We start from the raw sequence: 23306 nt of genomic DNA on the forward strand, positions 1-23306 counted from the left end.
ATTATAAGCATTATGTAATTTTTAAAGCAATTGTAACGTCCCAAAATTCAAGACTAAAATTTTCTTTTATAAAACATTACTTAAAACATAATTATCAATCCATAACATAATCAAAGTATTAATGTCCAAACTTATGTTCATTATCAGAGTAAAACATCCCAGACTATCTAATCTATGGTGTGTGCCATGCGATCACCCCGAGCTCTTCCCTCTGCTACTGGAAGTACCAGAAACCAAAACTGAAAACCGTAAGCACGAAGCTTAGTGAGTTCCCCAACCTACCACATACCATGAATAACCACATACTGCACATACTAGGCCACGCCCGCTATTCTGGGCCTCGCCCCCTACCTTGGGCCTTGCCCGCTACAACGGCCCCACCACTCCAGGCCTCGTCAGGCTTCGAGCCCCGCTCGGATACAGATCTGTTTCGCTTAGGCCTCGCCTGTCATTGGGCCTCGCCCACCAACAATACTACCACATAAACATATCGCAACACATACACTAAACATATACTACCGAATACTGTTCTAAAGGCCTCACCTATCTTGGGCCTCGCCCATGTCCTGCAACTGATGATTCATGGAACCCCGTCCACACTCCTACTGATAGTGAGATACGAGCTCGGCCCACACTCACTCTTTCCCTAACGTGGGCCTCGCCCCTACTCTGTTGCTAATGAGACATGGAACACTGTCCATACTCTACTGCTGGTGAGATACGGGACCTCACCCACACTCACCTTCCTACCAGGCACATACATGTATCACATAGACAACAAGTATAACTATCATGCAAACCATTCCTTGGGCACCCGCCCGCTACACTGGACCTCGTCCTGAATATCATACTAGCATATTGTGCCTAGGGCTAACCCCCGGGTCTTCCTATTCATAACTACATGGGCCGGCATTGTGGTCGTAGACCCATTCACACAAGGGGAAACTCACCTGCACTTGATGAAGTTGTTGAAACCCCTCTGCCGTTGCCCGACAACTCTTCTGAACTGCGGCTCCACTAGCTCCCCGAGCTATCAATATCAATATAACACTTAGTCTAACTATTCTCCGAAAGTCAACTAAGTCAACTCTGGTCAAATTCAACCTTCCAGGTCAACCCTACTCGCCGAGTCTGCCTACTGACTCACCGAGTTCATATGCTTAGAGTCCTTCCATTCGCGACACGAGTTGCCGAGTCAGCCCATGACTCGCCGAGTCCACCGATTTCCGAGTCCTGTCCTGTCCAACTCACTGAGTCTCCACATGACTCACTGATTCAAGTCTTAACTTGAAGGGTTCGGGGTTTCGTGACCTGACTCGCCGAGTCCAAGGAAAACTTCAACAGACTCGCCGAGTTGTTCATCGAACTCATCGAGTTCCTCCTAATCTTCATACTACTCGTCGAGTCCACTCGAAGGACTCGCCGAGTCTATTAAGTCCTTTATACATTCATAAGCTTTTTGATTCATGCGGGGACTCCAAACTGTAGATCCACTCTTCCAAAGCTTATTCCTTATGTAAAGTTGCAAACTTTACATATAACTAAGGAGATCTAGGCTCAAAACACTCTAGGGCTAGGTTTTATGACAAAAGGGCTTCACCAACCACTCAATAACTGATGCTTTACGACATTTTGAACCATCCCAACACTAGATCTAAAGTGGCAACCTCAAATCTAAGCCCTAAACCCGAAATAGATCTCAAACAACCATGAAACCCCCAAATATCATAACAAAAATAGATCTAGATGCAAAGGAGGGAAGATAACAGCTTAATACGTCCAAGATGAGAACAAACTTAAGTAGATCTCATATCTACACATCTCCTTTGAAGCAACCCTCTTGATCTTCAAGTTCCTTTCAAAGATTCCCTCCTCCAAAGCTATTTTCTCTCAAATGATGGAAGCTCCCACAAAATCTAGGGTTTACAGGCGCTCTAGGATGTTATGGAGGCTGAGGAAGGGACATAACACCCTTTATATAGGGTACAACCCCTGGGATTAGGGTTTTCTCCTTCCAGCACCAACTCGTCGAGCCCAAGATTCCGACTCGGTGAGTTGATCACTTAATTTGCGACCTAACCCCGCTCCGACTCGGCGAGTAAGCGAGCCTACTCATCGAGTCCCTTCTTCAAATTGCACTTTCATTCCTTAAATCATACTTCTGAAATTTGAGATGTTACAATCTCCCCCACTTAAACTAAACTTCGTACTCGAAGTTCTCCACGGTTAACCGACCTGCAATCTCTTTCCAATCATCCTGCTTGATGGGTCTAACACCTGCTGACTACTTCCGTTGGCTTTCCGCCTGATCATGCAGACTGACCCTATTCCTTGTGATAACAATCCTCAAGCATTTTAATAACACTTCCTTCACCACTGGTAATCCTTCCAGTGCTCCCCAAGTACTTATGCTAGACTCCCTAGGGTTCACTCCCCTTTGACTTACGCGATACCCGACCTTCCCAAGGCAACCTTCCATAACCACTGCCCCCTTATCACCGTGAATGACATACCTTTCACGATATCCAGTACTCCAGTCACTCCAGTGCTGGTCTCTGCTGCCGATACACACTGAATACTCTTTAATACTACCAATCCATAGATCTTTCATCATTCCAGCCACTCACTGGAAACGATGTTGCTCCTTATCCACCTTCCGGATGAACTGAGACTATCCCAGGTCCCAGCTAATCTGTTCATAACTAGGTTAACGGACTCCCACCGGTCACTATACCCAACCCAATCTTCTAGCCGCTCCCAGTGACTTCTGAAGAAACCTCAGCTATCTATTACCGCTCTATCTACTCTTCCACTTTGGCGTTACTAGTCCTGGGATCCTCGATCTCCTGCCTTGACCCTACGGTCCCTACCAGGTCCCACCTGTGCTACTATAAACTCACGGGCCTCGCACATGGGTCTCACCCGACTATACTACTGAGCAACCCTGCTCTCAGGTCTCACCTATACTGCTACTCTCATACGGGCCTCGCCCATGGGTCTCACCCAACTACATCCTGGAGCGGCCTCTCCCAAGGTCTCACCTCTCTAGGGCTATGCAGGCAAGCTCCATACTGTACTTATCTACTACCCAATCCTGATTCCTACCTGGATCGCTAGGAGGTAAGGGCCTCACCCCAACTCCGCTAACTAGGAGATACGGGCCTCCGCCTATACTTCGCTAACTAGCTGCTAGGGAATGCTACGGATTAACCGTAGTCTTACAACACCTTCCACCACTGACTGCTAGTGACTGCTACGGCTGCCCCATAGTCTTACAACACTCCTACCACTAACTGCTGCTGGAGAAAGCTGCGGCTCTCCCGCCGCTCTACCATGCTCTACATGCTGCCTCTGCCACTGTCTACTAACACGAAAGCATCCCATGCTATCTGTCTTCAAGATCTTCATTCCGACTCACTCGAGTCCTACATGCGATCCTCCATCCGGAATTCCCAACCAGGCTTTAACCATCACTATTACACGTACTAACTGGTGGGGAGTTCCTCAAACTCCCAATCCGGAATTCTTTAGTCCATCAAATGTTGTGCTACTTCTGTTCCTTCTTAGAGATCGTTCACTCATCCTGGATTTGCGTGCTCTTGCCTTTGTACACTCGGAGGGTTCTCCCCAACTTCAATCCTGCTTACACCTCACTGCTCAATGCTCGAAAAGAATCCCCGATCCTTGCTGACATTCCAAAATCAATCTGCTGAGGGACCCAAGCTTACCATAGCTAGGGATCTAACCAGTCCATCTCTAAAACTATACAACTCCGAACTAGCGAGACGTACCGAGTCCCTCCCAGGCATGCTACAGTTACTGCATCCTAAGTAACCTTCTCCAATAGAGCACATCCCCTAACTACCATTCAAATATCCAAGGTATGCAGATGGCATATAACTCAATCACAAGCAAGCCGCAAAAAATTAAAATACTCATACCGATAATGATGCAGAACCATAACAATATAATCATGCATAAATAAAACAGAAACGGAAGTCGCGTACCTACAACGTACGACACTGCTCGCATCTCCAAGGTAGTCATCTGAAAAGCCCTACCTCCTACCGCAGGCGCCTCTGCACGGCCTTGACGGCCGTCTGTGATCCTCAAAGTTGCAGGGGCGGGTGCCATCACCCGTCCTGCCGGAAGCAAACTGGGGCACTGGGCCTTCTTGTGGCCCTGCTGATTGTAGTGAAAACATATCAAGTCTGATCCCTGTGTGGTGGTAACAGTACAATCCCTGCTAAAATGACCAGTCCAACAGCACCTGAAGCAGCCAGACTCACCACCACTACCACTCATGCACGCGCCCACGTGCGCCCTGCTACACTTCCCGCACCGGCTGTGGTCCTGATAATCCCTTGATCTCGAATCTGATCCCTTGGGCCTTTTGCTCGAACCTGTGGCTACCTGAACCTCATCCGACTTCCTCTTCCGGATCTGCTCCAAATCAGTTTCCCTCTCTCTAGCCAGAGAAATCATATCTTCCAGCGTCTTACAGTCGGACCTGCTCACGAACTCCCTGATGTTAGCCCTCAACATCTCGTGATATCGGGCCTTCTTCATCTCCTCATCCGCGACATACTGCAGTACAAGAAGAGCCCTCTCCCTGAACTTGGCGGTGATCTCCACCACCGTCTCAGTGGTCTGTGTCAAATCCTGAAACTCCCGTGCCAACTGCTGCACCTCAATAATCGGTGAAAACTCATCCCTGAACCTGGCTGAAAAATCACTCCATGTCATCGCGTCCAATGCGACATCATCCCCCAAAGCATGACCAATCTCTTCCCACCAATCCCTTGCTCTGTCCTTCAGTAGACAGGAGGCGAGTCTGACCTTGTCCCCATCGGGACACCGGCTTGTACGGAAAGCGTTGGCAACATCATCCAACCATCTGCTACTAGCAATGGGGTCCCTAGCCCCATGATAATCTGGTGCCCCGGAAGCCCTGAACTCTCGGAATGTCAAAGTACGCACTCCCATCAAAGCCATCATCTCGGTACAGAAGGCTCCCAGCCTCTCATCCAAGATCTCCAGTATACCCTCCTTGACCGTGCCGAAGATCACAGGAGTTTGGTCTAGTATGTTGCGCGTAACCTCAACTGATATCAACTCCCTCATCCGCTCCTCGAGCTGCTCAGTTCCCGAACCCGAGCCTGATCCCTCTCCGACGCCTGGTTCGCCCACTGGCCTCTCTCGCAATGTCACCATGCTGACAAACATAACACACAACTATGAAAATACACATCAATACTGAGGGATCATACACGTTCACACTACAAGTTCCCTGGTCTCGTCTCGGCCTTTCCTGAATCGAGTACGAATCCTCTACTTTCAGTAGTACGAGCCTATACTACCTTCCACATCTATCCGTACTTTCCTCCGGAACTGCTTCGACTCTACCAGGTCCCTTTTCTACTACTACTGCTCCCAGCACTACCTCATCCTAGGCTTACCCTAGGGAAACCTCTGACTCAAACCAAAACAATCCTCAGCCGCTGAAGGCCTCCTTGTGATGCCAATTAGCCATCACCTGGATATCAACACATGTGACGAGGCTTAGATAATCCTTCAAGTAAAAGACTCGTCCCTACAACGGTTGGACTCAAACAAGAGCTGCCCAATAGGGCCAAATCCCAGCACTCTGAGATTATTCAACCCTGATCACATGTGACGTGACGCATCCACCTAATGGCTAACTCCCATCACTCAGAATCCCACAATGCACAAAGCAAGTAGCATTCAGACAAGGGAAAATCTAACCATAACATACTCAATCAATCATATTCTCATATCAAGGATCTGTATTAGCATGCAACACAAGCTCATAAACTCAGGCATAACCTAAACAGGCCACCCTACTACTGTCTAGCCCGTACTATCATGTAGCTCAAAAGCACATATAACAGGCACATAAGGCATGCTCCCTAGATCCTTAGTCCTAATCTAGCATGCTGTTCTGATAATCATAACATGAACTTGTATGGGTATTTTGAGCTCGGCTGATTGCATGCACCACACCCCTTTTTCTCTTTTCAAAATTCTTTTCTTTCGGAATTCTTTTTGCTTTTCTAAACCTGTATTCTTTCTCAAAACTCTCTTTTTACAAAACTGTCATTTCATTTTGAAAACTTCTATACCAATTCCTCAGTTTGAGTTCAGACACACCCGAGAGCATGTCCGAATCCCTCAAACCAAGGCTCTGATACCAACTTGTAAAGTTCCAAAATTCAAGACTAAAATTTTCTTTTATAAAACATTACTTAAAACATAATTATCAATCCATAACATAATCAGAGTATTAATTTCCAAACTTATGTTCATTATTAGAGTAAAACATCTCAGGCTGTCTAATCTATGGTGTGTGCCATGCGATCACCCCGAGCTCTTCCCTCCACTACCGGAAGTACTTGAAACCAAAACTGAAAACCGTAAGCACGAAGCTTATTGAGTTCCCCAACCTACCACATACCATGCATAACCACATACTGCACATACTAGGCCACGCCCGCTATTCTGGGCCTCGCCTGCTACAACGGCCCCGCCGCTCCAGGCCTCGCCTGGCTTCAAGCCCTGCTCGGATACAGATCTGTTTCGCTTAGGCCTCGTCTGTCATTGGACCTCGCCCACCAACAATACTACCACATAAACATATCGCAACACATACACTAAACTTATACTACCGAATCCTATTCTAAAGGGCTCGCCTATCTTGGGCCTCGCCCATGTCTTGCAACTGATGAGTCATGGAACCCCGTCCACACTCCTACTGATAGTGAGATACGGGCCCGACCCACACTCACTCTTTTCCTAACCTGGGCCTCGCCCCTACTCTGCTGCTAATGAGACATGGAACACCATCCATACTCTGCTGCTGGTGAGATACGGGACCTCTCCCACACTCACCTTCCTACCAGGCACATACATGTATCACATAGACAACAAGTATAACTATCATGCAAACCATTCCTTGGGCACCCGCCCGCTACACTGGACCTCGTCCTGAATATCATACTAGCATACTGTGCCTAGGGCTAACCCCTGTCCTGTTCAACTCACCGAGTCTCCACCCGACTCACTGATTCGAGTCTTAACTCGAAGGGTTCGGGGTTTCGCGACCTGACTCGCCGAGTCCAAGGAAAACTTCAACAGACTTGCCGAGTTGTTCATCTAACTCGTCGAGTTCCTCCTAATCTTCATACTACTCGCCGAGTCCACTCGAAGGAATCGCCGAGTCTATTCAGTCCTTCATACATTCAGAAGCTTTTTGAGTCATGCAGGGACTCCAAACTGTAGATCCACTCTTCCAAAGCTTATTCTTTACATAAAGTTGCAAACTTTACGTATAACTAAGGAGATTCAGGCTCAAAACACTCTAGGGCTAGGTTTTAAGAAAAAAGGGCTTCACCAACCACTTAATAACTGATGCTTTACGACATTTTGGACCATCCCAACACTAGATCTGAAGTGGCAACCTCAAATCTAAGCCCCAAACCCGAAATAGATCTCAAACAACCATGAAACCCCCAAATCTCATAACAAAAATAGATCTAGATGCAAAGGAGGGAAGATAACAGCTTAATACCTCCAAGATGAGCACAAACTGAAGTAGATCTCGGATCTACACCTCTCCTTTGAAGCAACCCTCTTGATCTTCAAGTTCCTTTCAAAGATTCCCTCCTCCAAAGCTATTTTCTCTCAAATGATGGAAGCTCCCACGAAATCTAAGGTTTACAGGCCCTCTAGGATGATATGGAGGCTGAGGAAGGGACATAACACCCTTTATATGTAACGACCGAAAAATAAAACCAATTTTTTTTATTTTTCAAAAACATCTCGATTCCATTAAATCTTTACAAAAAGGTTTTCAATACAAAACATTTCACGTGTTCCCAGAATCACAATACTACGAAATCATGAGGAGTGGTACGATCACGCCTTCGCCTTGCCACAGTCTCCTGAAGAACCTGAAAAACATGAAACCACAACTGTAAGCCCGAAAGCTTGGTGAGATATCCCCAAAATACCAACCATAAATACCATACACGCATAACATGCCAACATATCCGATCACAGAACAGCCATGCACTTCGGGTCTACTGTGTGACTGGTCCGCCGCACCGGGCTACAGTCCACCTGGTCCACCCTCTGAGTCTATCCACATACATCGAGTCTACAGTGTGATTGGTCTGCTCGGTCCTGGGCCTTCAATCCACCTGGTCCACTCTCTGAGTCTACAGTATGACTGGTCCGCCCGCACCGGGCCTTCAGTCTCCCTGGTCCACTCTCCGAGCCTTCGGCACGTCTGGTCCGCCCTTTCGGGGCCTACAGCCTATTCGGGCCGCTCGCTGGGCCTTCGGGACAACCGGTCCGCCCTGGGTATCTTGGCCTACCGCACACAGCAGGACCCGCCTCAACCCAACTCCAATCCAAACAACCATGTGCACATATACATACAATCCTATAGCTATTCACAGTCAACAAGCAGATCAAACAGATCACATAGCATATCATCCCCCTAACCAGGATACCGACCTAACAGGTCACTAGCATAGCATCACCCTATCTCTCAGGATACAGATCTCAAACAGGTCTCTATATACCATCCTAGCTCTCAGGATGCAAACATAACATAGCAACAACATAACAACAACTACCCGGATCTCAATCCGATAAGGGCCGGCCTTGGTGTCTTAGACCCTGTTGATATAGTGAGGATAACTCACCTTGCGAATACCGATACTCTAAACTGATGAAGCAGACTCTCGAACCACCAACTCACCGCAAATCCCAAACTACCCATCATAACAATAAAACATTAGGTCAAACATACATCCACATATCGGACCAAGACCAAAATCCAAACCTCATACAAAGTCCAACATTGGCCCAATTTACCAAATTGGGCCCACTTCACCAAATGGGCCTAGAACCAAAGTCCATAACAATAATTGGGCCCAAAACACTCTGTCCATAAATTCCCAGACTTGGCCCAACACCCAACTGTCCACCAGCGGCCCAAACTCAAAGCCCAAACATGAAGGTCCAACAGGAGGAGTAAGCTGGGCGTACCCTCCTTGGTACGCGGCGCGTACAGCAATGACTCGCAAGGGAAACGGGACACTGGCCCGCTACGCGGGGCGTACCACCATGTTACGCGGGGCGTAACTGCGAATTTTATTAAGTCCTTCTTACAGCTTAATGGCTTGATCCCTTAAGCCCAAACTTTAGATCCATAGGCCAAATATGATTAGAAATCATAAAGTCTCAGACTTTATCACTTGGGACGTCCTTAAGCTCTTAATCCAAGGTCTTAATCCATTAAGACCCACATAACTCATACGTGGAATAACTACAGCCCTTGGGACCTCATTTTTATCACTCAAGACCTCTCCAAAGGTTTGAAAGGACAGCTACACATGACCAAATCGGACTATGCAACAAGTTGCGGACTTTTGGGACAAGATTGGGGACAAAGCTTCAAAATACACAGATCTATACAATATGAAGGTCAAGCAAGAAGCTTTATACCTCAAACAAGCTCCAAAGGATGGTATCTCTTCAGATCTACAAGCTCCAATCGTCCCTCTTCTTTCTTGACAACTTCCCTTTTCTCCTTGAAGCCTTTCTTTTGCCAACAAGAGCTTTCCAAGGTCAAACACACTCAAATATGGAGGAAATACGAGATTTAGGGTTTCTCTGAGGTTGAAGATGAGTGTAAGGAGGCTAAGGGGTGAACCATCTTATTCCTTATATAGCAGCTGACTCTAAAAATAGGGTTTGGGATTCCTGTGAGTACGCGGGGCGTACCTTCCTGGTACGCGGGGCGTACTCACCCGGCCAACGCGTATCACTCATGCACTTACGCTGGGCGTACGTCCAGCTTACGCTGGGCGTACCCAGCCACCTTCCAAAACCAAAATCATGCATGCATGGGACCATCTCCTTCTCATTACACAAAGGGCTATGAACAACGTTCAACTTCAAAACACCTCAACTCCTCTAATCTAAACCCGCTCCCAAATAACTTCACATTCATGAGAGGGCAACGAGAAGCCCAATACCACTGACACATAAAAATAGGGTGTTACAATTCCCCCCCCCCCCCCCCACTTAAATTAGGCTTCGTCCTCGAAGCCTGCAGCAACTCTACTTCAAAATACTCCCACTACGCGCCACCTGGCCCTAACCAGACCAGGTTTCCCCAAGGCATAACCATCGAAACTCGAACTCATATGGCTAGAAAACCATGAACCATTGGATCCCCGATCCGAATCCCACTCTATCCATTCCATGCTGACGGAAAGACCCATTCTTCAATCTCCGAGCAACTCCTCTTGCAATCTCATACATATGTTGAACTAGCTCTATCACCCTCAGGTTGGGAAAACCCGATACACTGATGATATCCTCCAACATCCCCCCTCAGGATGAACCCCTAATACATACTCAATACTCTGATCAGAATCACACCGAGAGCCCAAGACTCTCTCCCTGCATCCCTTCCGAGTCTCTTGGCTCTACACCTGCGGAATTCCCTCCACGACCTCAGCAGACATCCTAAACCGGATGTGTTTCAATTCCACTGCCGCAAACACGCTGCTCAGAAACCATACTCGAGTTACTCTAATCATAACTCTGCTCTGTTGCTTTCATTTCCGTGAACTTGCACTCCCTCTCGGAGTTACACACCTCTCTCACTTCCTTTTCCAAGGAATTCACTTGGCCATATTGCCACTCCAACAAGTGCCACGGTGCTCGCCCAACGCTACACCACCCTTTTAGCGTATCCGCTATCCATCCAACACATATACTCTGACTCTCATCGCAGGGACTCTCAAGCCCATGCACCATCTCCACTAATCAAGATCACTACCCGGGGCCAGACCCTCTAATGCAAACGCACTGCAGCGAACACAATCCATATCCTCAAACTGATCCAACGATACTTGCAGAGTCTTCAGCATGACTGGACCGCCTCACCAGGCCTTCAGCCCATCTGGACCACTCTCTCAGAACCTTCAGCCAATCTGGACCGCTCTCAGTGCCTTCAGTTTGACTGGACCGTTCACCGAGCCTTCGGCCTGACTGGTACGCCTACCGGCCTTCAGTCTATCCGGACCGCTCAACTAGCATTCAACATTCCGGGCTATCCTCCCGGAAAATCTCCCATGCATACCGTTCTAGCCCTCGAGGGGTTCCGAACTCTAACTCCATCATACATACTAGATCCCGGCCTGCTCCCAGGCCCTCCACAATCAAATGCCCTAGGTCTGTATTCCACCCCGCATGCTCGAAACTTACTCCTATCAACCTATACTTTGGGCTGACAGAACACATGCTGAATCCCAACAGCTAAGCACTTTCGATTACTCATCGATCTCCCGGAGAATTCTCCAATCCTCCCCCACTTGGGCACTAACTATCAACCACCAGTGGCCATTACCGACTTCCCAGAACAACTCTTGCACAAAGAAAACACTTACACGCGGACTGCTCCCCATAAGCAATAACAACCTCCACGAGTTCTCACATCAACACTGATCACCCTGCTCGAAAGAAACTCAATCTACATCTAACCACTCCTCAGAAAGCGGATGCTACCCGGCCTGCAACCCAATGTCGGGTTTCCACTAATAATCCTCATGAATGATAACCAACGGAATTCCCAAAACAATAACCCATAACCAAAACCACAACCCACAAAAAGGCGAATACCACATCGAAAACCAAACAAAATACCAGCTCATAAACATTACAACACAATATCCACAAGATAACAAAATATCAAGAAAGAAACATACCCGCAGCTGCATCCGGCACTGCTCTGGCCTCCTCTGCTGCAAGCTGATAAGCACAACCCTGAGCCCTTGGGGGCTCCGCTCCATCCTGACCTCCACCTATGATCCTCAAAGTGGCCGGTGCCGGAGCCTGCACCGGTACTGCAACAAGCTGTGGACAGTTGACCCTCAAATGCCCCACCTGATGACAATGATAGCAAATCCTCAAATCCTGAACTGGCGTTGACTGCCGACAATCCCTCGCATAGTGCCCCTCCTTTTCCGCACTTGCGGCATGCACCACCGGACCTACAAACTCCGGTGTGACTCCTCCCACACTTTCCACAAGTGTGGCTGCTCAGGTCCCCCACCCTAACATCAACGGTCTTGGACCGTTTTGGCCCCGGCTGCGACTGCACCGGAGCCTGCCTCAACTCACGCATCTGCAACTCAATCTCTAACTCACGCCGCCTAGCGGCCTCCTGCAACTCCAACAATGTCCCGCACCTCTGCGCAGACACAAACTGCCTGATATCCCTCTTGAGCATACTCAGATATCGGGACATCTGAGCCTGCTCCGAAGCAAACTCAGGGCAAAACATCGCCCTCTCAGTGAACATCCTGGTGATCTCAGTCACCGACTCCGAATCCTGCTTCAGCTCAAGGAACTCCTGAGCCAATCTCTCCCTCTCAACTTGCGGAACATAACGAGTGATGAACATTTCTCTGAACTGATCCCATGAAACCGCAGCCCTCTGCGCATCTGAATATGACCCCGTGGTCAATCTCCACCAATCCTTCGCCCCGAGCCTCAACAGGTTCAGAGCACACCTTACCCTCTGATCAGCAGGGCATGAACACATGAAGAAACACCCCTCCACGTCTGATAACCATCTCATAGCGACGATCGGGTCCTGAACTCCATCGAATGTGGGAGGCTTCGTATTAGCGAAGTCCCGATACTGAAATCCCCGACTAGATCCTCCCTCGGCCGCTGCTACAGCCGCTGTAGCCGCCGCGGCAGCCGTTTCAGTGAGAGCTGCATAGCGCTCATCAAAATACTCAACCATGGCGGTCTTGATTGACCCAAACAGCTCTGGCAACTCAGCCCGAAACAACTCAGCAATCTCATCACGCAGAATCTCACGAATCCTCGCATCCAACTCGCTCGTGCTCATCTGACCGATAACCTCGGACGACACCGATCCGCCCGGAACTCTCTCTCCAGCTCCCGATCCTGACCCGGATCCGCTCTCATCATGCCTCGGAATCTCCATACTGAAAAAACACAACACAAAATCTCAGACTCTTCCCACAAACCTGGGATCCAACTCTCTCTCAACCTAACCCTAGAGATCATGGTTTCCCTGATACGCGTATGGGTCCTGTGCTTTCAGTAGTACGGACCCATACTACCTTCCACACCTACCCATATTTGTATGAAGTACTACCACAACGCCCTAGAGAAACATGCATAACAACGCTCAACCCTCACCACTAAAGGAACACTGAAAATACCCCATAAGGAACCCTAGGCTACAGGCATCACAAATCAGGCAACGTATCATGAAATCCTGAAGATCCCTAGCCTATCACTAGCATGCTGTTCTATCAAAGCTCAAAAACACAATAACATGCATGGTATTTTGGGGTTACTTACTGGCTCCGGATGATCGTACCTCCGCGTCCTCCCTTACTCATTTTGAAAACCATTTTAAATACTCTTTTGAAAACTCTCCTCGATTTGAGACTGGAGTCACACGAATGTTCCTCCAATTCACTCAAACTAAGGCTCTAATACCAACTTGTAACGACCGAAAAATACAACCAATTTTTTTTATTTTTCAAAAACATCTCGATTCCATTAAATCTTTACAAAAAGGTTTTCAATACAAAACATTTCACGTGTTCCCAGAATCACAATACTACGAAATCATGAGGAGCGGTACGATCACGCCTTCGCCTTGCCACAGTCTCCTGAAGAACCTGAAAAACATGAAACCACAACTGTAAGCCCAAAAGCTTAGTGAGATATCCCCAAAATACCAACCATAAATACCATACACACATAACATGCCAACATATCCGATCACAGAACAACCATGCACTTCGGGTCTACTGTGTGACTGGTCCGCCGCACCGGGCTACAGTCCACCTGGTCCACCCTCTGAGTCTATCCACATACATCGAGTCTACAATGTGATTGGTCCGCTCGGTCCCGAGCCTTCAATCCACCTGGTCCACTCTCTGAGTCTACTGTATGACTGGTCCGCCCGCACCGGGCCTTCAGTCTCCCTGGTCCACTCTCCGAGCCTTCGGCACGTCTGGTCCGCCCTTTCGGGGCCTACAGCCTATCCGGGCCGCTCGCTAGGCCTTCGGGACAACCGGTCCGCCCTGGGTATCTTGGCCTACCGCACACAGCAGGACCCGCCTCAACCCAACTCCAGTCCAAACAACCATGTGCACATATACATACAATCATATAGCAATTCACAGTCAACAAGCAGATCAAACAGATCACATAGCATATCATCCCCCTAACCAGGATACCGACCTAACAGGTCACTAGCATAGCATCACCCTATCTCTCAGGATACCGATCTCAAACAGGTCTCTATATACCATCCTAGCTCTCAGGATGCAAACATAACATAGCAGCAACATAACAACAACTACCCGGATCTCAATCCGATAAGGGCCGGCCTTGGTGCCTTAGACCCTGTTGATATAGTGAGGATAACTCACCTTGCGAATGCCGATACTCTAAACTGAAGAAGCAGACTCTCGAACCACCAACTCACCGCAAATCCCAAACTACCCATCATAACAATAAAACATTAGGTCAAACATACATCCACATATCGGACCAAGACCAAAATCCAAACCTCATACAAAGTCCAACATTGGCCCAATTTACCAAATTGGGCCCACTTCACCAAATGGGCCTAGAACCAAAGTCCATAACAATAATTGGGCCCAAAACACTCTGTCCATAAATTCCCAGACTTGGCCCAACACCCAACTGTCCACCAGCGGCCCAAACTCAAAGCCCAAACATGAAGGTCCAACAGGAGGAGTACGCTGGGCGTACCCTCCTTGGTATGCGGCGCGTACAACAATGACTCGCAAGGGAAACGGGACACTGGCCCGCTACGCGGGGCGTACCACCATGTTACGCGGGGCGTAACTGCGAATTCTATTAAGTCCTTCTTACAGCTTAATGGCTTGAGCCCTTAAGCCCAAACTTTAGATCCATAGGCCAAATATGATTAGAAATCATAAAGTCTCAGACTTTATCACTTGGGACGTCCTTAAGATCTTAATCCAAGGTCTTAATCCATTAAGACCCACATAACTCATACATGGAATAACTACAGCCCTTGGGACCTCATTTTTATCACTCAAGACCTCTCCAAAGGTCTGAAAGGACAGCTACACATGACCAAATCGGACTATGCAACAAGTTGAGGACTTTTGGTACAAGATTGGGGACAAAGCTTCAAAATACATAGATCTATACAATATAAAGGTCAAGCAAGAAGCTTTATACCTCAAACAAGCTCCAAAGGATGGTATCTCTTCAGATCTACAAGCTCCAATCGTCCCTCTTCTTTCTTGACAACTTCCTTTTTCTCCTTGAAGCCTTTCTTTTGCCAACAAGAGCTTTCCAAGGTCAAACACACTCAAATATGGAGGAAATACGAGATTTAGGGTTTCTCTGAGGTTGAAGATGAGTGTAAGGAGGCTGAGGGGTGAACCATCTTATTCCTTATATAGCAGCTGACTCTAAAAATAGGGTTTGGGATTCCTGTGAGTACGCAGGGCGTACCTCCCTGGTACGCGGGGCGTACTCACCCGGCCAACGCGTATCACTCATGCACTTACGCTGGGCGTACGTCCAGCTTACGCTGGGCGTACCCAACCACCTTCCAAAACCAAAATCATGCATGCATGGGACCATCTCCTCCTCATTACACAAAGGGCTATGAACAACGTTCAACTTCAAAACACCTCAACTCCTCTAATCTAAACCCGCTCCCAAATAACTTCACATTCATGCGAGGGCAACGAGAAGCCCAATACCACTGACACATAAAAACAGGGTGTTACATTATATAGGGTACAACCCTCGGGATTATGGTTTTCTCCTTCCAGCACCAACTCGTTGAGTCCAAGATTCCGACTCGGCGAGTTGGTCACTTAATCTGCGACCCAACCCCGCTCCGACTCGGCGAGTAAGCGAGCCTACTCGTCGAGTCCCTTCTTCAAATTGCACTTTCATTCCTTAAATCATACTTCTGAAATTTGAGATGTTACAGCAATAGTTTTATATAAATACAAATGATATAATAAATAAAGTAATTAAATTAATACATATTGTAGAAGATTTGAAACAAGAAAGAAAGAAACACTTAAAGAGCATTTATTATGATATTTAATATAATGATCTACCTTACATATATAAACCTTACTAAAACTTGAAATTTAAATTTAAGAAAAATGAAAAATACAAAAAAATGACAAGTGGAAAAAAAATACTTTAAAAAATCCCAGAAAATAACATATGTCAAATTCAATAAGAACATTGACAAAAATGATTTTCATTTATTAGGATAGATGTTAAAAGTAAGTATGATTTGTTGTTAGACTTGTTATCGACTTTAGGAAAGTTGATTATGTTATGTTATGGATATTTAGTTATGGGATTTTATGTTAGGAAATTTTATATTATCAACATTTTATGTTTGGGAATTATTTGTTGTGCAATTTTATTATATGGGATTTTAGATTGAACTCATATAAATGTGCCAACTAATCAACATCCTTTTATAAGGAAAGAGGATAAAGAGAATGCTATCAAAATATATTAAGAATTTGTAATTTTGATATGATATTCATGTGTACATGGACCAAATGACAAGACATAACACATGATTCATGATTTTTGGAAGAAATTACATTAAACTAGACTTCTTATTTTTCATTTTCCTCCACAATGTATGTCATCTTTCTTTACGTTTAATTATTTAAGTAATTATGTATTTTTATGTAATAATATTATATAATACATATAAATATTACTTATGTGACATTACATACACCAATATTTGTAAATTTATAACTCTATAATACAATGTACTTTCGAGACAATTTTCAACAATATTGTGCATAAATTACACAAGAAAGACCCAACCATTCTCATGCACAACTCATAAATGTTACGGAGAGTTCTCTTGATGTTTTGAATGTAAAATAACAAATAATAAAGCAAATAATTCCTTATCCATTTTCAATAGAAATAAACATAACGGTTGCTTTACACAACCCCCAAATTTATAAGAAAATATAATATTCACCGTAAATTATTCATGAATTTTGAAAAGAACACCATGTCTACTCCTAAATACAAATACAAAAGTGCAAATAAAGAAAATAAGGAAGAAAATATACACAAAAATAGAAGGAGGTTCTAAAGGGAATGAATATAGTCCTTTTGAGAGATCATATTGATAATTAATTGCTTTTAAATGCTTTGAAATTTTATGCAAAATATTATGTTTAATTTGGATTCTAGTATGTTTTTATGGATTTTCGAGCATTATATTTAACTTTATATTTTATTTAATGTCTTACATTTTTATAATTAGTCAATAAAATGTTTAAAAACACAAATATTTCATTCAACAAAAAATTATTCAAAAAAGTTAAAATAATGGTATAATTTTATGAAAGTTAAACTCTTTTCCATTTTTTTTCTTTATTTTTTCCAACTCAAAAGCAAATAAAATAATGGTATAATTTGTTGTATTGCTTTTTTCTTTAACAAAGTGTTAGGGTTACTTAACACGTTTGTTCTTCCAAAATCATGACTAACTACTACGTATCAATGTACAACTCTCAAGGCGTAATGTACAAGTCGTAAAAGCAGAATCATTATAGATCTTGAGAAACTATGCTCTGGCGAAGGATTTTCCCAAAAAGACAAACAAAATCCAAACCACCACCGCCCCAACCACCACAACCACAGCTTACGACGACCACCACCCATCCACTACGCATACAATCAAACCCCTCGCGATCGTCACTTCCAACCACCGCCTCCACTTCCACCTTCACCGGCGCCGGTCACTGGTAAGAACGAAAGATGTTCAGAGATGAGTCGGCATGCAATACTTACAACTATGGCGACTCCGTTTACTGGGATGCTCGATACATTCACGAGGCCTCCGCCGGTTCATTCGATTGGTATCAGCGTTACCATGCCCTTCGTCCTTTTGTTCGAAAATACATTCCTACCTCTTCTCGCGTCCTTATGGTTGGTTGCGGCAATGCAGGTATACTGTTTCATTCTCGATCAGCTCTCTCAGTTTAATCTCTATTAGATGCATACAATTTCTGTACTTTTTTGTAGAAATTCGATACTATTTCATCGAGTTGAAATACTGTTACTCTCTTTTACATGTCGTATAGGACAATTATTTAAATATGATGTGCTGGATCACTGTTTCAAGCTATTTTTTCTGTCTCATAGCGATATTAAAGATCAAAATTCTTAGTAAACTTGATTTTTTTTGTACTTGGAGTGTGAATTTTGTTTAGAAGGGGATTAGGGAAACATCGGTGCTTTACATGATTGAGATAATCATGTTGAATTGGCTTCTTTCCTCCCCCAAAATGACAAAGAACAGGGTATGGATGATGAATACTTGTAGTTATGTTGAAATTGTTTACAAAAGAATGTAATTTCTGATGCATAATTGAGGCAGACACTCGATATACCACTGACTTCCATATCTTCATTAATTACACTCAACTTAGTATGAAAGTAGTTAACTTTTTTTAACTCCTGAAAATGAATGTAACAATATTGCATTTGCTTTGAGCCTTTGATCCAAGTTTAATTTGAGAACTCAGAGAGTTATTCTGTTTATTGCATAAGAGCAAAAGTGATTGTGCAGCCATTGTTGTTCAAATAGTATGAGGGCATCTTTGTAATTTCTGTTGGATTCAATATTTAGCTTTATATGGTTGATTTGGATGCTGTTTTGAGTTATTTGATATAACTCTTAATAAGCAAAATAGGCTTCACCATAACTGTTCAATATAATGTTTTAACTCCCAATGTTTCTTCCTTGTTAAAATTACTCAAATACCCTTTTAACCCCCATAACGCCTCATGAATTCCATTCCATTTCCTACTAACAAAATGCACGAAAGATTCTTCAAATTCTAATTCCATAAATACATTCTTCAATTTTGTTTGTAGTTATGTCAGAGGACATGGTGAAGGATGGATATGAAAACATCATGAATGTTGACATTTCATGTGTAGCTATTGAAATGATGCGAAGGAAATACGAGCATATTCCTCAGTTAAAATGTATCCTCTCTCTTATATATGTCTTATTTGGGTTTTCAAGATTTTTTTTGTTATAAATATAGTAATTCCTTATAAATTATATGTAAAGATTTGCAGATGGATGTTCGGGATATGGGCTTTTTTCTTGATGATTCATTTGATAGTGTAATTGATAAAGGTATACACTGATTTCTTTAGATTCATATGGTTTTAATATTAAGGTTAAATGCAAGAAACTATTAAAGGTCCTATTTCCGATTTTTTCTTATTACAACATTTTAATTTAATTGGGTTTTATGCAGAAAAGTCTTATTATTTTAGGAAAACTTTTGATAAAGTCCTAATTTTTTTTTGAACAGAAAAGTCTCGATTATTTAATATTTTGTCCAAATTAACGAAAAAGTCCTTATTTTTATTTGAGTAAATTACTGAAATTGCCCCTATGGTTTGGTGAAAATTACACGTTTGGTCCCTAACTTTTTTTTGTACTCAGATTGTCCCTATGGTTTGATTTTGTTGCGTTTTTCATCCCTACGGTCTGATCAAATTTGCACGTTTGGTCCCTAACTTATGTATCTAAGGGATGAAAAATGCAACAAAATCAAACTACAAAGTGTAAAAAAGCAAAGTTAGGGACAAAACATGCAATTTTGACCAAACCATAGGGACGATTTTAGTAATTTACTATTTTTATTTTAACAGGAAATGACAGATTATCGTGTAAAATTTAACAATCAGGACTTTTCTGTTCAAAAAAATATAATTTAGGACTTTATCAAAAAATTTCCTAAAATAATAAGGCTTTTCTGCATAAAACCTTGTTTTAATTTGACAAAAATCTACTCAGTTATAGCAATGCCATCAAATATAAAGCATCTTCACTGTATAATGTCCTGATAATAAAGAAATCGAAAGTTTAATGTTATAATTAGGTTGATTTTTCAAACTACAATTCCATTATAACGAAAAAAAAAAGTTTATATATTAATAGAAAGAAATGAAAAGTAGGATGCTTTAATACACAAATATATAGAATTCCTTTTAGTCTTGAATATCTTGACTTTATTTATCATGTTGACTTTTATCAACTTTCCATCAACTACTCAATTTTTTACACATTTAACTTTGAACTTGGATCTTTCCACTGTTCCTTAAAAACAAATTTGAAAAATTCTGCATATAAAAAAATTGAAAATAGTTACACCTATGTCCCATTTGCAATTCTTTGTCCTACCCAAAAAAGTGAAACTCGTCTGTGCAAAAGACATAAATGCCCTCCTCAAATCGGTGGAAATTACAAATTTTAAACATGTGTTTTATATATTAACAATCATTTTTTTTGCGTTCTTTTACATGGTTTCTGATCTGCGGGTTTTAGGAACTCTTGACTCACTCATGGTAAGCTCAATTTTTTTATTTTTTTATTTTTTATCTTTTTTTACTTATATTCTAACGTTCTTCATTTTTTTTTAAAAATTTTGAAGTGTGGAACTGATGCTCCACTTAGTGCTTCTCAAATGCTTGGGGAAGTCAGCAGGTTTTATTTTCAATAAACCCAAATATAATTTCCTTTATTTTATAATAAGTTAATAATAACATGTTTTATTTTATTTGTAGGATTCTTAAACCTGGAGGGATTTATATGTTGGTAAAACATTGAACCTTTTTTTTTGAGTAAATTACACGAATAGTCCTTATGGTTTATAGTAATTTGCGCGTTTGGTCCCTAACTTATTTTTTTAACTTGGAAGGTCCCTAGTATTTGTTTTTGTTACACGCTTGGTCCCTATCTTACCTAAAAAAGACTATTTTCCCTTGATTTTTTGATTTATTTAAATAAACACACCTCCAATTTCACCCCCCACCTTACCTTACCTTACCTTACATACCTCACTATTTTTTACTATTTAAATAATAGTCTTTTTAGGTAAGATAGGGATCAAACGTGTAACAAAAACAAACAGTAGGGACCAAACGCGCAACAAAAACAAACAGTAGGGACCTTCCGAGTTAAAAAAATAAGTTAGGGACCAAGCGTGCATATTACCCCAAACCATAGGGACCATTCATGTAATTTACTCTTTTTTTTTTGAACTTGTAATTTATATTCCCTTTATAAAAACTAAATAGTAGACACTATTAATTACTTCTTATTTCTACAGATTACATATGGTGATCCAACGGTCAGGATGACTCATATAAACAAACCAGCTTACAATTGGAAAATAGACTTGTACATAATACGTAAGTTCTTTCAATAATTCATTTTATGTTCCTAATAGTCTAAATAATTTAATTATTTGATGAATCTACCAATTTATAGCATTTTACTTTTGTTTTGTTTTTATAATTGGATAGATTTCAACCCAATAAGTGTCTTAAGGCTATGTTTGGCGCACTAGCTGAAAAGCTAGCTGATAAAAAAAATGGTGTTTTGTAAAACTAGCTGAAAGATATAAAATGGCATAAAAAGGGCATTTACAAGATTGTGTTTCTATAATTAATTAAGAGGTATATTTGGAAAAATTTTAAAAAGCTCCTTAAAAACTAGTAAGTATTCGATAAATATACATGTAGTAAAACATAACATAGAATACTTGTCACAATCCATGAGATACTTGTGTAAACTTCTAACACAAATTGAGAATTTTATCATGTACTACAATTTAACAAAAATTTGCATTTAGACCGCGACAAAAATGTGTGGGACTCGCTCATAATCACTTGTTTGTGTAAAAGACGTAAATGCCCCCATCCTCAAAAATATCCCAAGGAAGCTTTCTAGGGCTATTTCCGATCATGAGGATGAAGATATTAACGTCTTTTACATCTATGAGATCGAGAGTGAGTCTCTATGTGACAAAAAAAAATTGCAGTTTTTGGCCTGTTGACATCAGTCTTAGTTTCAGTCCAATGCACGTCCAAAACAGTATAATTTTTTGAAAAAATGATAAACCGCACCATCTAAACGGACCACGTGGGAAGTCAATCGCAGACAAAAAAAGTTGCAGTTTTTGTCTTGTTGACATCATTCTTAGTCTCAAACTCTCAGTCCAATGCACGTCAAAAACAGTACAATTTTTAAAAAATAATTGTAAACCGCACCATCTAAACAAACCACGTGGGAAGTCAATCGCGAACAAAAAAAAATTGCAGTTTTTGTCTTGTTGACATCAGTCTTAGTCTCAGACTCTCAGTCCAATGCACGTCAAAAACAATACAATTTAAAAAAAAAATTGTAAAACGCACCATCTGAACGGACCAAGTGGGAAGTCAATGGCAGACAAAAAAATTGCAGCTTTTGTTTTGTTGACATCAGTCTTAATCTTAGTCCAATGCACATCAAAAAACAGTACAATTTTTAAAAAAAATGATAAACCGCACCATCTGAGCGGACCACGTGGTAGTGCAATTGCGGAACACTAGCAATATTTTGGGTGTGTCAGGGTTTGGGTTCTAACCCTGGACCTCCTGTGTCACTCCTCAACCACTAGGCTCCCATCTGGGAAAAAAAAAAAAGCAGAAGAATTTAACAGAAGTCTAAATGGATATTTTTTAATGCAGCTCGGCCGGGGTTTCAAAGGCCACCAGGTTCAACTTCATCCCCTAAATCATACCTGTCACCTGTTCCCACAAACGACAAAGGATTGCTTCCTGCTGATTATGTTTTAGAAGATCCAGATTCTCATTTCATTTACATCTGCACCAAAACGGGTCAAGACCCGGATCTCAGTGACTCACCTGCCTTCCTTTGACTCTTGACATTTAATTACAAATATCATTTATTAATAAACTGTTTGTAAAAGTTAAACTAGCGGGGTTAGATGTTTTTAAAATACCTAATGCTTTGTTCTTTTTTTTTTTTTTTTTTAATATATAGATTTTCATTGGATTGTTGATTTTGATGAAGGTAATTTAAATAAACAGTGACTGAAATTCATACGTATTTACATGATTAGTTCACGAGTTTTGCTAAAATAAGGAGGGGGTATAATAAGAAAGGTAGGCAAGCAAGCAGTGTGGCATTTCCTTCATCAGGATGTGTCATGCATATTTACATCCATTTATGAGTTTGAAAAATGTTTTGAAGAATTAATCAACCACGGTTTCTGTGTAGAACCCTAACAATAAAAACAACTCCACGCGTTAACTAACTACTTCAC

The 23306-nt window shown here is 42.7% G+C and overlaps 1 protein-coding gene across 1 annotated transcript; it reads left to right on the plus strand.

Annotated features, from left to right (window-relative positions):
* Nucleotides 1–17683: 17683 nt before the first annotated feature.
* On the plus strand, nt 17684–23042 carry LOC111916150 (uncharacterized). The gene is made up of 8 exons (XM_023911794.3): nt 17684–18118; nt 19051–19164; nt 19253–19321; nt 20522–20541; nt 20628–20680; nt 20761–20791; nt 21306–21387; nt 22708–23042. The coding sequence occupies exons 1-8, from the start codon at nt 17929–17931 to the stop codon at nt 22896–22898; spliced, it is 750 nt and encodes a 249-aa protein (XP_023767562.1). The 5' UTR covers nt 17684–17928; the 3' UTR covers nt 22899–23042.
* Nucleotides 23043–23306: the final 264 nt, after the last annotated feature.

The sequence above is a fragment of the Lactuca sativa genome, chromosome 1 (genome assembly GCF_002870075.4).
Source record: "Lactuca sativa cultivar Salinas chromosome 1, Lsat_Salinas_v11, whole genome shotgun sequence".
In the NCBI taxonomy this organism is placed as follows: Eukaryota; Viridiplantae; Streptophyta; class Magnoliopsida; order Asterales; family Asteraceae; genus Lactuca; species Lactuca sativa.

What these genes read in the sequence shown, in the direction of transcription:
- LOC111916150 (XM_023911794.3), top strand. Translation starts at nt 17,929, where the DNA reads ATGTTCAGAGATGAGTCGGCATGCAATACTTACAACTATGGCGACTCC. An exon ending in GGTTGGTTGCGGCAATGCAG is followed by an intron (nt 18,119 to 19,050) that starts GTATACTGTTTC and finishes TTTTGTTTGTAG; the next exon opens with TTATGTCAGAGGACATGGTG. An exon ending in ATGCTTGGGGAAGTCAGCAG is followed by an intron (nt 20,681 to 20,760) that starts GTTTTATTTTCA and finishes TTTTATTTGTAG; the next exon opens with GATTCTTAAACCTGGAGGGA.